General features: G+C 40.9%; 1 protein-coding gene across 4 annotated transcripts; it reads right to left on the bottom strand.

Moving 5' to 3' along the window:
- Positions 1-4885: 4885 nt before the first annotated feature.
- On the bottom strand, positions 4886-12812 carry LOC103724016 (equilibrative nucleotide transporter 3-like). 4 transcript variants are annotated; one of them, XR_005507871.1, is made up of 5 exons: positions 12724-12812; positions 12251-12644; positions 7292-7448; positions 5273-7185; positions 4886-5166 (listed from the first exon to the last, which is right to left on the bottom strand). XR_005507871.1 is itself a non-coding variant. In XM_039117973.1 (5 exons), the coding sequence occupies exons 1-4, from the start codon at positions 12314-12316 to the stop codon at positions 5487-5489; spliced, it is 456 nt and encodes a 151-aa protein (XP_038973901.1). In that variant the 5' UTR covers positions 12317-12702; the 3' UTR covers positions 4886-5166; positions 5273-5486. The 4 variants fall into 4 exon arrangements, 1 of the variants encoding a protein (XP_038973901.1); XM_039117973.1 differs by lacking the exon at positions 12724-12812 and having other exon boundaries at positions 5273-5532; positions 6995-7181; positions 12251-12702; XR_005507870.1 differs by lacking the exon at positions 12724-12812 and having other exon boundaries at positions 12251-12702.
- Between the last annotated feature and the right edge of the window lie 721 nt (positions 12813-13533).

The raw sequence follows: 13533 nt of genomic DNA, 5'->3' as shown, positions 1-13533 counted from the left end.
GCTTGCGGTCGACACTGTAGGGCGCCCCGAGCTCAGGTCGGGGCGTCATTATGCCTCCGGTCGAGGGAGCATGTGGCTCGCGGTCGACACTGCAGGAAGCCCCAAGCTCTGATCGGAGCGTCATTGTGCCTGCGGCCGAGGGAGCCTGTGGCTCACGGTCGACGCTACAGGGCGCTCCGAGCTTTGGTCGGGGCATCATTGTGTCTGCGGCCAAGGGAGCCTGTGGCTCGCGGTCAACGCTGCAGGGCACTCCGAGTTCTGGTTGGGGCGTCATTGTGCCTACGGCCGAGAGAGCCTATGGCTCGCGGTCGACGCTGCAGGGTGCTCCGAGTTCTGGTCGGGGCATCATTGTGCCTGCGGCTGAGGGAGCCTGTGGCTCACAGTCGACGCTGCAGGGCGCCTCGAGCTCTGGTCGGAGCGTCATTGTGCCTACGGCCGAGGGAGCCTGTGGCTCGCGGTTGACGCTGTAGGGCGCCTCGAGCTCTGGTCAGGGCGTCATTGTGCCTGCGGCTGAGGGAGGTTGTGGCTCACGGTCGACGCTGCAGGGCACCCCGAGCTCTGGTTCGGGCGTTATTGTACCTCCAGCCGAGAGATCCTGTGGCTCGCAGTCGACATTGCAGGGCGTCCCGGTATCCGAACCAGGACATCACTGTAGACACCTGCAGTCAAGGAAACCTGTGGCTCCGCGATCGACACTATAGGGCGTCCCAGTGCCCAGACCGGGACGTCATTGTAGATTCATTAGCGCACTTCCTTCAATGCATAGCCAGCTTTTGAGGGGCGGAGGCATTCAAGGAGTGGCGATGCAACCGACTAGCGGTGTAGCTTGCCCTCGTGCATGAGATACCAAGTTGTTTGGCACTCAATTCGTTTGGCACTCAATTCGTCGGGCCTGCTCTACTACCACTCCATCTGAGTTGGTGAGGATGAGGTTTGCATCGCTGCCCTCCGAGGTCGAGGAGCCATCGACATGCGGGATCCATGGCTCTCAGAGCGTTTGGATCTTTCACTTCAACTCCTTGACTTTCTTATCGAGCTCGGCAACGGGCGGGGCTCCTGTTGCGGCTCGGCATGTGGCTCTCATGCCTAGGGACCGAGCTCGGTGATGACGACGCTCTCTTTTGTCAGCCTATGTGCGTTATAAGGTGGGGGAGTGACACTGGGGGTGCCGCGTAAGGATTCGCCTACGAAAATGCAGGCTGGACTCCCGCTTACTGCAGGCCTTGAATGGCCGCAGTGAGTGTTTGGACTCATTGGGCGAGTAGATTAAGCTGCTCTGGCAAGACCCGAAGGATTTGACCCACCGGTACCATGAGGGGTGGGCTTTGGAGCGAGATGCCGGGAGTTGGTGCCCAGCAGCTCGATGCATTAGAAGTTGTTTGACTTCTCAACTTCATGATCACGACTCAGGCCCTTTCTCTAGCGCCAAATGTTGTGGTTGAACTAAGGGCGACCACGCTGGAAGGGAGTCGAGGGGACGCCGGCCAGGACGAAGAAAAGGGCCACCTCCGGTGCTCCGAGGTGCCTCCACGAAGATGCCAGCCATGACGAAGAAAGGGTGCCACCTCCCTGCTGTTCGGGGTGCCTGCACAAAGCCTTCACCGGAGACTCCGACGAAGGCCTCCGATGACTAAGTTAACAGAGTTTTTTGGAGGGTCCTGTTTTGGGAGCCAAAGTCCCTTATTTCCCCCGGGAGGAGGCAGAGTGTCGAGAATCCTCTGGAGTACCTTTTCATGGCCTCTTTTATATTTCTTACCAGAGTGCCTCGGTGGCAGAGGTATGGCCCTTGGCAGGCAGGATATGGCCCCTGGTTGGTGTAGCAGGGTATGACCCCTGGCAGGTGTAGCAGGGTATGGCCTTGGTTGGCACGTTATAGTGTGGCCATCAAGCAAAGTATGGCGCGGTGAGGCTGCTACAGGTGATAGCCGCGACATATGCTTGGCGAGATCGGCTCGGTCGTCTAGTGGAGGTCGGCTCGGGCCTCTTGACTCGCTCTCTGGCCGTGGTCGGCTCGCTCGGCGGGGTTTGGATGGTTCGGAGTAGGACGATCCATTTTACCTCCCATCAATTTTTATTTTTAATGCAAAGAAAAAAGGATTTGAAATCGAAAGACAGCACGTTGGAAGGATCCCAAAAAGAAAAAGAAAAAAAAACAAAGACTATAATTATGAAAATATCCTTTATACGCTCCGTTCGTATTGACGATTCCAAAGTTCCCAGTTAGCCGTTAACGCCGATCCCAGGGCGTTTTTATTTGATAAGTTTGGCACCGGGTTGGGGGTGCCGTTATTGGAGAGGCCCACTTTACGAGCGCTGAAACACGCAAGCCACCGGTCCCCTTCGTGAAGGGCCATGCATGCACACGCAACACGAAGTGATTCTCTAAATGCTCCCTTGTTTGATGGGTATGTTTCGATTATTTTCGCATTGAAGAGAGAGAAAAAGGTGCATATAAAGACAAGGTTGCGCATTTGTCAATTCATGGCAAAAAGAATCCGGTGGTCTGATGGGATGATAGCCATTCACCTCCATATCTCAAGCATCACACATGCCTTTAACTGGTCCAACCAAGAGATCTTTTCTGATCATTGACGTAACGTTACAACTATAGTCTCCCATATAGTTGGTGCGCTGCTTTCTTTATTTGTCTTTGAAAAGACCGAGTTAAATAAGAAGGGTGCATTTAGTTTGTTCTTTTATATATATATGGGGGTATCTTCAAATGATGGTCAAGCACGAGACGTACAAAAAATACTATCATCTGTAGATAACCACCATCAAGCTGCAGCACTTTGACATATCTGGAAAAATAGAGGTGCAAACTTCGATTTATTCCTGAGATAAATGCAGAGAGAGAGTAAACAAAGGTTTACTAGCTGTTTAAACAGGATTAGTAAGATTGCAAGCAGTTGCAGCCTAAAAATTCAGAACTGATCAGCATTTAGTTGCAGCCCTAAATGCAGACTGAAAGTTCAGAACTCATCAGCAGTTGAACAAACATACCAATCAGAGCACTTAGCGTGTTTAGATCCCTTCATTAAAATGCCATTGCTTGTGAAAACTCGACATCAGAGAAAAAAGCTACACCTTTTCTTTTTTTTGCAGGTGATTGGAGGGATTTTTAAAATGGACATACTGAAAATCCATTTTTCCCCATATTTTGATAGGAATCTTGCTATATGATCAGTTTGGAAGAAGTTTATCTAGGATTTTACATGCTACTTGAATGAGACAAAAGGCTAAATGTTAGAAATACCTAATCTAAAAGCTAGCATGTAAGCTCAACTTGGAATGTGAAAACCAAACTCATCCACTCAGCCAATGGATAAAAGAGAATTGATGACAGAGAGGGAAAAAAAGAAGATATCTCTTAACAAAGAGCACAATGTGCCCAATCCTTATAGGACACACACACTTAGAGGTGCAAATTGGTCGGATTGAACTTAGTCATGAGTGACCCTGACCCAAATCGATTTATTATTTGGATTCTAATGTTGGACCCAGACCCAACTTGGTTTATTATTCGGATTCTAATGTTGGACCCGGACCCAACTCAATAGAAAATCGGATCCATAGTTAAAATTTCTAACCCAACAGGTCATTCAGGTTGGGTCGGGTCCATGGATAACCCCGCCCTAACCCAAAAAATCGGATCCAGATCGGATTCGGATTGGGCCAGGGCCAGGTTAGATCTCTGTACTTATCATTTTCTATTCTTAGTTTCCTTTGCAATAAGTGAAAACTACATGAAGCAGATTATGCAGGACCATATAAGTGAAAGTGCCTAAGCATCAATAATTGATGCCATTACAAACTAACCTAATAATGATAGGCTCAATTTTGTTAGCTACAAGAAAAATTTTCGATTCATGTATGCAATATTTTTTTTATTTAAAAAAAAAATGCATCTATGCTAATCCTTTTTATCCTTTTTATTCAACAGTGACATCTTCTGAATTTGTTAAAATGCATCTACTATTATTTTTTCTAAGCATACCACTAGAAAAGCATGCATGGGCTAAGATGAGGAATATAATTTTGATAATGGCACATGACAAAGTTCAACAACTGCAAAGGACTCATCATGAATCCATCTTCTTCCAATGGCAAAATTATACTCTATTTTGCCTTCATTAGTCTGAACTTCCTTCTTAAGAGAATAGTATTTTCCATTTAATGTAACCAACGTAAGCCTTAATGTAAAATTCATGTCATTCGACAATACACAAAAGACAGTCTTTTTTATTTCTCTCATCCTCAAACACAAGAAGAGATTAGAAGACTAGAAAGTTAGAGACCTTTAAGCACCCATGCAGGCCCTAATGATATACCGGGTCCGGGTTGGGGTTAGGTCGGGCTGTAGGGTAAGAAACCCAAATTTTTTTCAAAAACCAAACGGGTCAGGTCAGGTTAGAATTTAGTAAACCCGACCCGACCCGACCCAGAAAACGAAATGGCTCCAATTTTAGAACCCTGCTCGGCCCCACAGGTCCTTTAAATCGAGTCGAATCGAATCTAAGCGAGTCGGATTGGGTCATGGGTCAACCTTAAAGCTGATCATGAATGTCAAATTTTATATAGGCCCGACTCCAAGCCCGATTAAAAATGAATAGAGTCCAGGCCCGAGGCCCGACCCATGATCAACCCTGGTCAATCTGACCCATTTGCAGCCTTACAGACGCTACTTTATTTGCACTATTTTGATTGAAGCCTTATCTATGAAATCATGTCAGATGTGTGTGTATGTAATCTTACCATGAAGGTGGAGACAAGAAACTTGCATTGAATTTTTATCTCATGAACAAAATTTCAATGCCAAATAAATTTGAATGAACAATCAGGTCTCTTTAGCGCATTTCAGATAGCTGCTTAATTTACTGAAAAATAACGAAGTCAAAGACCAAGAACAATTTTAATTCAATGGAGCTCAAAAGAACTCTTTCAATTCTATAGTCTAACATAGATTATAGAAAATGTAGAATAAAACTGCAGGACAATTTTTTATGTGCAAGTAAATAAACTGTTTAGCATAGACTTTAGTTGTTGGTGCGGCAGCATCACCAGCCCTTCCCTATGAGCCACAACCAAACAAGAAAAACTCCTGAGAATATACCTGCTAGGAGACAGCACAAGCATGCAAGTTCCTAATGCACTTTGCTCAGGTCCCTGCACAATCAAATCCACTCATATCAAAGTGAAAAAAGATAGCAATTACTTAGAACAATATTTGATTCCTACTGATAGATACAATATCAAGGTCAAGTTCACCAACCCAGCTGTATCCTTCGGGCACTGCAGTAAGAACACAGACAGTAAGGTAATCCTTGCTTAGTCCTAAGAATGATGTTAACATGATCATCCATCCTTGGTCCCCATACTTCACTGCGAAGTAGAATGCTGGAACAAGCAAGAAACGTGAAAGAATTGCAACCATTAGGTCTTTCCTTGATGTCAGCTAATCCATGTCAAAAGAGGTACATATCTCCCTATGAGGCCCACAAATTATACGCCGCAGTCAAGAGAAGCGCATACCTGAATGAAAACCAAAATTAATGATGCATATTGTCGGTTAGCTACAATGGAACAGAATGTTTTGATCGCTTTCTTATATCTTGATCCACAACTTGAAAGATAGGAAAGGAACATCATTAAATCAGGGTTCTACATTTTACAACGCTAACACTAAAGTACTATGCAAGCATGAGTCGTGCAATAAAATATTGCTGGCATTTATGAAAAATTATAAAGAAACTGAAAATATAATAGAACATAATAGTCTGCCAACAAGCACACTCACTATGACCCCAAGCTGTGGGATCCAATATCCTCAGGCAAATCCTGGAAAAATTGATAAGGTCAACACATACATCAGATAAATATCAATTGCACGGTCAATGTTTTCTAATAACAACTGCTTGCTGGTCAAACACACTGAAAGTTTTGGGTCCTCATCCTGCAACAAATATGTATGTAAACAAGAAGACCTATCTTTGCTTTTTCAAAAAAGCACTTTATATGTTTACAAATTTGGATTGTTGTAAAACCATCAGCAAGACATCAACTTGATCATGCTGCTTTTGAGTGCCAGCAGCAGCAAGGTCAGCATAAACTGTCATAGATCCTTCTGAAGCTGCTTTTGAACAATAATACTTCACAAACAGCAATTCAGGGAAGATAAATGCGTAGAGAAGAATACATAGTAGCTCGAAAATTGCTGAAACTGCAAGAAACATCACCTCAAGGAGAAATTAGAAGTGACGCTTAGAGACAGACTAAAGATTCAAATTTATTGTTAAAAATACTAGGGAATAGGGATAAGAATTGATATGAGAATTCTCAGGTGTAATTTATTCATGACAGTGGTTTACAAGGTCTCAAAAAGAGATCAATAGCAAATGGCAGGGTTCATTATCTGAAGGGCATTATGAGCAGTCATTTGATACTTCTTATCAAGCCTAGGTAACAACCATGGTGGTGTGGACATCGAAATCAATCTGAGGTATATTCTTATATGTTTAAACAATTACAAATTTTTACTTCAATATCTAATGAGAAGCTGGGAGCTTCAGCCATCAGAACTCATCAAGGTAACTTTAAGCAAGTGCTTCATTAGAATACATCAACAAGTCATTCCATTCACACGCACAAACAGATATTCTAATGTGTTAATACGTATACCAAATTCGAGGACATGCTGCTGACTAGTGAGGTCAGAGTTAAAGAAAGGAGAATAGTATAATCATGCAGGTGGGTCAAAGCTCTCAGCATCCTAGGTGCACATATCATTTCCTTTAGAAGTCTAAAATGCAATCCACAGTAAATATTCTACTTCAGTGCTAGCATGAACCGACCATCTTGGGTGTGCTCAAAAGCTGCCTATGTAATTAACCTCAAAGTAGAGGTTAGCGCCCCTGCTGCCGCCAATCCAGCCAAGAAGGACTGCATTTTTACATTAAACAAAAAAAATTCATGTATGTGACTATGATGTACTTACAAAAAATTTAAAAAGAGTAAGTAGGATGCCATTTGCCAATGTCCAACTTGAATAAATTTCGGGCACATCAAGGACAAATCACCAATCATCCCCCCTTGAATGTGGGCATCAGCAACTCCAAATGCTCCAGCAATGGTGCATATAACAATAAAGTCTCCAATCCCACCTTTTCCAGATGTTGCAACATCTAACTATGATGGAAAGATGGTATGTCATAACTCGTCTTGATTTAAGAAATCCTTAACAGTTACAACATTAAAAATTTTACATAGATGATTCAAAGTATAACTGAGATACCTGCCGCAATTACTAGGAGAGAACTTAAAACGAACAGAGCATATCCATCTTTGCGGTTTCTCCTGTCAAGTTTTGCTTCATGATATGCTAGTATGGCATGTGGTGCAAGGGCAAAAGGTTGATAAATAAGTGTCAATACTCTTGTCGGGTGGTACCTCTGCAATAGGAGAAAAACTCAGGAAATTACTCAAGAATTAATTTAATATTTGTTGATCATGAATTTTGTATCAATACATTTCACAGTGCATTCTGTTATGTTGCTGAAAAAATTGCATATTTCAATTTAACAACATAAAAAACAATTCTTTAAAGGAATACAAATTCCATTTATGGTGAGCCTTTGATTGCTCGAGCCACTTGGAACTCTACCTTTGCTCTTGTAGCATCTCGATCGGTGTTCGTTATCTGAGAGCCCTGACCTCCGAGTTTCCTCAAGGTTAATTTTGATGAATGCGTGTTGGATGGCGGCAAGAGGGGTGGTGTAGGTTTTGTGATTAGAGCCTCAAACTCTAGAGTGGTGGCAGCAGGTGGAAGTCTGATCTTTGACATCTCGGTTTCCGAAGCGGAGTTGAGAGCTGCTTAGGCCGGCCTCAGCCATGCTCAGTGCATATTGAGACCTGACGCCATTTTGTTGGAAGGCGACTCAGCTATAGTGGTTGGTTAGATACAAAGGAATGCAAGGGAGGTTCGGATCCATCCCCTGCTTCGGGATATCTGAAGCTTGGCGAGAAGATGTGTCTCCTTTGAAGCTAGGCACATCTACAGGAAGGTGAATGGTGCCACTGACCGGATGGTCTCCTTTGTAGCAGACCACTCTAGTGGGGTGCTCTAGACGGAAAAGGCACAATTGCCGAGGGCCTTGTAGGATATGGTGTTTACTGATTTTTTTGGATGTATTAACGCTAGAGTGGTGTGAGTCGCCCATTGTAGCAAAAAAAAAAAAGGAATACAAATTGCATCCAGAAATGAAAAAATTTATTTGCCCTTTGTAAATAAAATTTACAAAGGGATTGGACTCTCTCCGCAAGGTGTGTTCCAAACATATGACCCAACCTAGCCTCGTCCCAACCTGCCCCGCTAGGGTTGAGGAGGTCGCATACCCGCAATCCCTCCATTGTCTCGACGTCAACCATAGTCGGCCAGAGTCTCAAAGGGAGGACGCCCACCCACGAGTCACCAGCCACATCGATACTCCGTCCATCACCTATCAACCATCTAGTGTTCTCCACAACTGTCGGCAGGTACCTCGCGATCTCTCGCCACATAAATGGGCATCTGCGCCCACTCCGAATCACCCCCACAAGGCCCGTCCGACCATATCTAGCCGCCATGGTCTAACTCCAGAACCTCTACGGCTCCAGCATGAATAGAACTGCATGTTGGACAATCAGTGTCTTCCCATTTCTCTTTCAACACTAGCATGAAAATATTTGAATACATCGAGCACCTAGACTTTAAATTTTAAACCAAAGGCCCATATTTTTCTGAAATGATCATCAATAAAAGTAACAAAATATAAAGCACCACCAAGAGTCCTAGCATCCATAGTGCAAACATCACTGTGAATTAAATCCAAAATATGTGATCTTATATGTGGAGGGGATTTATGAAATGCAACTCTATGTTATTTGCCAGCTAAACAATGAGCACAAGTCTTTAGGGGCATACCTTTTATAGAAAGGAGTTTTTTTTTGGCCAAAATATTAAGTTTCTTCTCCCTAATGTGTCCAACCTGCTTATGCCATAATTCAACAGAGGAGTCTTCAACTACATTCACCTTCCCATTGCACAATTTTGCTTGCATCATGTAAAGTGTGCTTAATTTCTTTCCTCTTGCTACCACTAGGGAACCTTTGGTAAGCTTCAATTTTCCTTCACCGAAGTAGTTGCGGCAAGCTTTATCATCAAGTACTCCAATAGAGATCAAGTGGATGCGGATATCTGAAACATGTCTCATATTTTTCAGCAATAGTTGACACCCAATGTCGGTTTCCAAGCAAACGTCTCCCATGTCCACAATCCTAGTTACTCCATCATTTTCCATCCTGACACCGCCAAAATAACCACTAGTGTAGGATGTGAAGAAGTCCCGTCGAGAAGTAACATGAAAACAGCCATCTGAGCCAACAACCCAAGTAAAATCTTGGCATGTAAGGTTTACATAGGCATCATCAATACCAACATCACCATCAGATGCAACTGTTGTTGTATCATTTCCTTCCTTCTTTTCTTCACCTCTTCTCCTTGATTGCTCTCTTTTAAATTTTTTGTACTCTCTTTTCATGCGCCCTAGCTTGCCATAATAAACATATTTTATCTTTTTTTAGAATTTGGGTCTTCTCCTTGACCTATCATGATCGTTAGAATTTTGCAAGATTCTAGTTTTACTCCTCCGATGCCTTTCTGTAACCAATGTCTTTGACTATGTAGTCACACCATGTTCTCTTATTTTGGTCTCCTCATTAAGCATACTAATTTTTACTATTTCCAAAATTACCATACCATTAAGAGCTGAATTACTAAGTGATACAACCAAAGTTTTTCAACTATCAAGTAAGGAGCTGAGCAACAACAATGCTTGCAACTCATTATCTAACATTATTTTCATAGCATTTAGCTAATTTACCACATCCTAAAATCTACTCAAATACTCGGCCAGTGAACTTTCCTCCTTATACTTCATATTCAGAAGCTTTCTGATCATTAAGCTTTCCTCCTTCATCCTAAAATCTGTTCCTTTTTCTTGGTCTTCTTTCCATCTCACAACTTCCACTTCTTAAGCCGACCTTGCCTGCTGGAGGTATGATTCCGATCTTTGTGAATCGAATTTGATTGTTTTGTGCAGTTTTCCGCTCATAGAGACTCTCTAATTTTCTTCTATAAACTATGGGCATTAGTCTCTATAGCAACATAATGAATAAATATTATTATCTATCTACTGCCGGATTAAACCAACCGTCTTCCTATTCAGTTTCTTCCACTGCTGAGTTTTGTTACTTGGTTTGATACTATCTTCTTTAATAGGATCATACAAATCTTTGCAAAATAGTAAATCTTCCATTCTGAGCTTCCAAATTGAATAATTCGAAGATGTGAGTTTAAATATAGTGCCACCTAAATGCTCTTCCATTTAATCAACACAAGAAAAATTCAGTCACTACTAACCTGCTCTGATACCACTTTGTTGGAAAAAAAATGTAGGTCCCGTTGTCTGGGCCTCTAAAAGCACTTTTAGATGGAATATGAGTATTTGGTAAAAAAATTGGAAAGCTGTTTTAGTTTTGCTGGAAAGCTAAAATGGCATTTTGGATAACTTCAAATAGAGCTTCTCCGAAAAAGCACTTTTAGGCCCCGTCGGAAAGCTACTTTGAGTTATAATTTTTTTTTTCTTTTTGGACTAAAATACCCATAATCAAATATAATAATTATAGAAAATGATAATATTTATTTATATAATTATAATAATTATAATACTTTATATCTTTATTAGTGTATTATACTATAAATATAATATTATATTACATTATATCATAATATATAGATATATTATGTTATATAATATCAAATTATGTTATATTATTATTCTATAGTATACAATATTATATTACTATATTGTAATAATATTATATGACATTACAATAATATTATACTATATTATATATTTATGTATTAATACATATTATATTTTATTATATTCCATTGTATAATACTATGCAATGTTCTTTATAATCATTTTGTCGTACCAAAAATATTTTTTTAATTTATTTAATAAATACATATAAATGTCTCACAGCACTTTAGAAATGTAGTTATCAAACAGCAAATAGCTTTTTATAAAAGCTCTACTATAAAAAGCTCTACTTCCGAAAGCTCTACTGCCAAAGCTTTGCCAAACGGGGCCGCAATCAAAAAATATTGATGCCGCAAGCTTCTTTTTTCTCTTATATAATTAAATAAAATATTACTCACTAAGCAACAATAATCTTTGCGAAAACAAGAGACAATACAATTTTTAACGTAAAAAACCCTTTTATGTAAAGGAAAAAAACCAAGGGACAAAAATTTTCACTATTTAGAATAATAGACTTTCCACAATAAGAACATTCTCACGGATTTCAACAATAAACAGTAAAATAAAGAAGAAATTTCATCAAGTGTTGATGCTTGAAATAATCATTAGAGAAGATTTTTCAAAAATCCAAACCGTTCAATCTGTAGTCCTTAATTTCGAAAATAATATACTAAAATTTTAGTCAAATCTAAATACAATCAACCATCCGACCATCTGACAAAACAACACGTTTTTCTTCTTTTTTTTTCTTTTTCTTTTTCCGGTAGAACCCCAAGACATCCGGTTTTGTTGCAATTCCCCCATCCAAACCCGTTTCATTCTTTTTTTTTTATTATTTTAAATAATATGGGTCCCCCATACAGAGGGACCATACAGAGCCCAAATTTACGAAAGAGAGAGAGTGAAGCTCGACAAATTTAATGGTTAAGCTAGAGGAGCGGCTTAAAGAAACAAAATTCATTATCTTCTAATAGAATCAAAAGAATGGCAGACTTTTATGGCATGAGAGGACACCCACACCACAAACTAACTGATCTTTATCTTTGAAACCAAAGAAACATCGGGACCGCGTATGAAACCAATAGTTTGTTGCAACAAAAAAAAAAACAAAAAAAAAAAATCCGAACACCTGGAAGAAGAGCTGGGTGAAACAGAGCCTTATCGATCTACTAAATATCAAAAGGAGTAAAGGTTGAATGTTTATGACGTGAGACTCACTCCAAGAACCAAGAACGCATCCCGTCCCTTTCTTTTTTAGAATCAAGAAAACACCGACAATTATCATTGGCACCGAAAAATAAAATATATTAATGGAACAAATAAAAAAGAATGATCCGAAATTTTGGAGTTCACTGCATCCAAGAAGAGGAGACAGAAAAGTTACTTACAGAGAAAACCCAATGGGGACAGCTCCAAAATCCAAAGAAGACAAGATCCGAAATTTTGGGGTTCATTGCATCCAAACCCTTGCGAGAGGGCCGGAAAGATATGAGATATCGAGCTCCGCCGCGACGCCAGCCTCGCCGCCGCCGCCGCCGCCGCCGCACCGCCGCAGCGTCGCAACTCCATGGGAGACCTTAAAGAAAGCGGAATCATCTAAAACTACGACCGGAGAGCAAAGAGATCTCAGAGAACGCCTTTATGAGCCAACGACCTAGAGGAGGGGAAGCGGCGAGGAGGGGAAGGGGAAGGCGCGGTGGCGACGGCGACCGGCGCGGCGGCGCCGGGCACTTCTCACTGGAATAAATAATTGGATAAAAGTGTTTTATGGGATGACCTCACCTGCAGAACATAACGAGTTTATAAAATCGATAATTTATTGAACCATGAGTTGCGTAAAGTCGGTGATGTTGCACTTTACATGGACTTTATATCCGTCTTTAAATATTGTTTGAGACATCGGCTTGTCCGACCCGGCACGTTTTTTGGATCAAAATGCTCGGCCGTGACCCTAAATTTATTATATTTAGGCTCAAGGTGAGTAACCCGAAATTGTAGACTTACCCAAGTGACGTGCACTGGTCTACCAAAAACGAAAGCATGCCTGGAAATTGTCGATGGAAGAGGTTTTTTTAAGTTTTAGCTTTTCTTTGTTAATGCAATGGTGGTCCCATCTTATCACTGTTTCTTTAAAAAACTAGAAATTTACATGTATATCCCTCTAAGTAAAATTACACTTTTGCAAAGTTGTTGTTTACGTATATGGCCTCATAATTCTTTTTTTTTCATGTCTATCCACAAAAATATTTCAATTATTTTATTATATATATATATAACAAATATTTTATAGATGTAAAAACAAAAAATATAAATTTAAAAAAAAAAAAGCTCTTCCACTTGAAAAAACAAATTACGGATTTTTATGTAATTTTGAGAAGAGTCATTCATGCATGTAGTAGCATATCTTCTATAAATTTGAGATATACAGATCATCCTTTCAAGCCAACTGTATTGACTTTTTTGTCCTAATTTGCTTAGCTCTCCAATTCTTCTTCCGTTTTTCCTTTGGGTCCCGCTGATCACTGGTCAGTAGCAAAAAAAGCGTGCAGTGCCTAATAAGTAATTTTCCCTAACAACTAAGCTTAAACTACAGGGGCTCCCTTGCTCCCTTGGTTTTCTTCTTCTTGAATCCATGGCAACGTCCGCCACCATGACTCAGATGATTTTCATC

This window comes from Phoenix dactylifera, unplaced genomic scaffold (genome assembly GCF_009389715.1).
Source record: "Phoenix dactylifera cultivar Barhee BC4 unplaced genomic scaffold, palm_55x_up_171113_PBpolish2nd_filt_p 000294F, whole genome shotgun sequence".
In the NCBI taxonomy this organism is placed as follows: Eukaryota; Viridiplantae; Streptophyta; class Magnoliopsida; order Arecales; family Arecaceae; genus Phoenix; species Phoenix dactylifera.
Note: the sequence above shows the minus strand (reverse complement) of the source record. Positions and strands in the feature narration are given on the sequence as shown.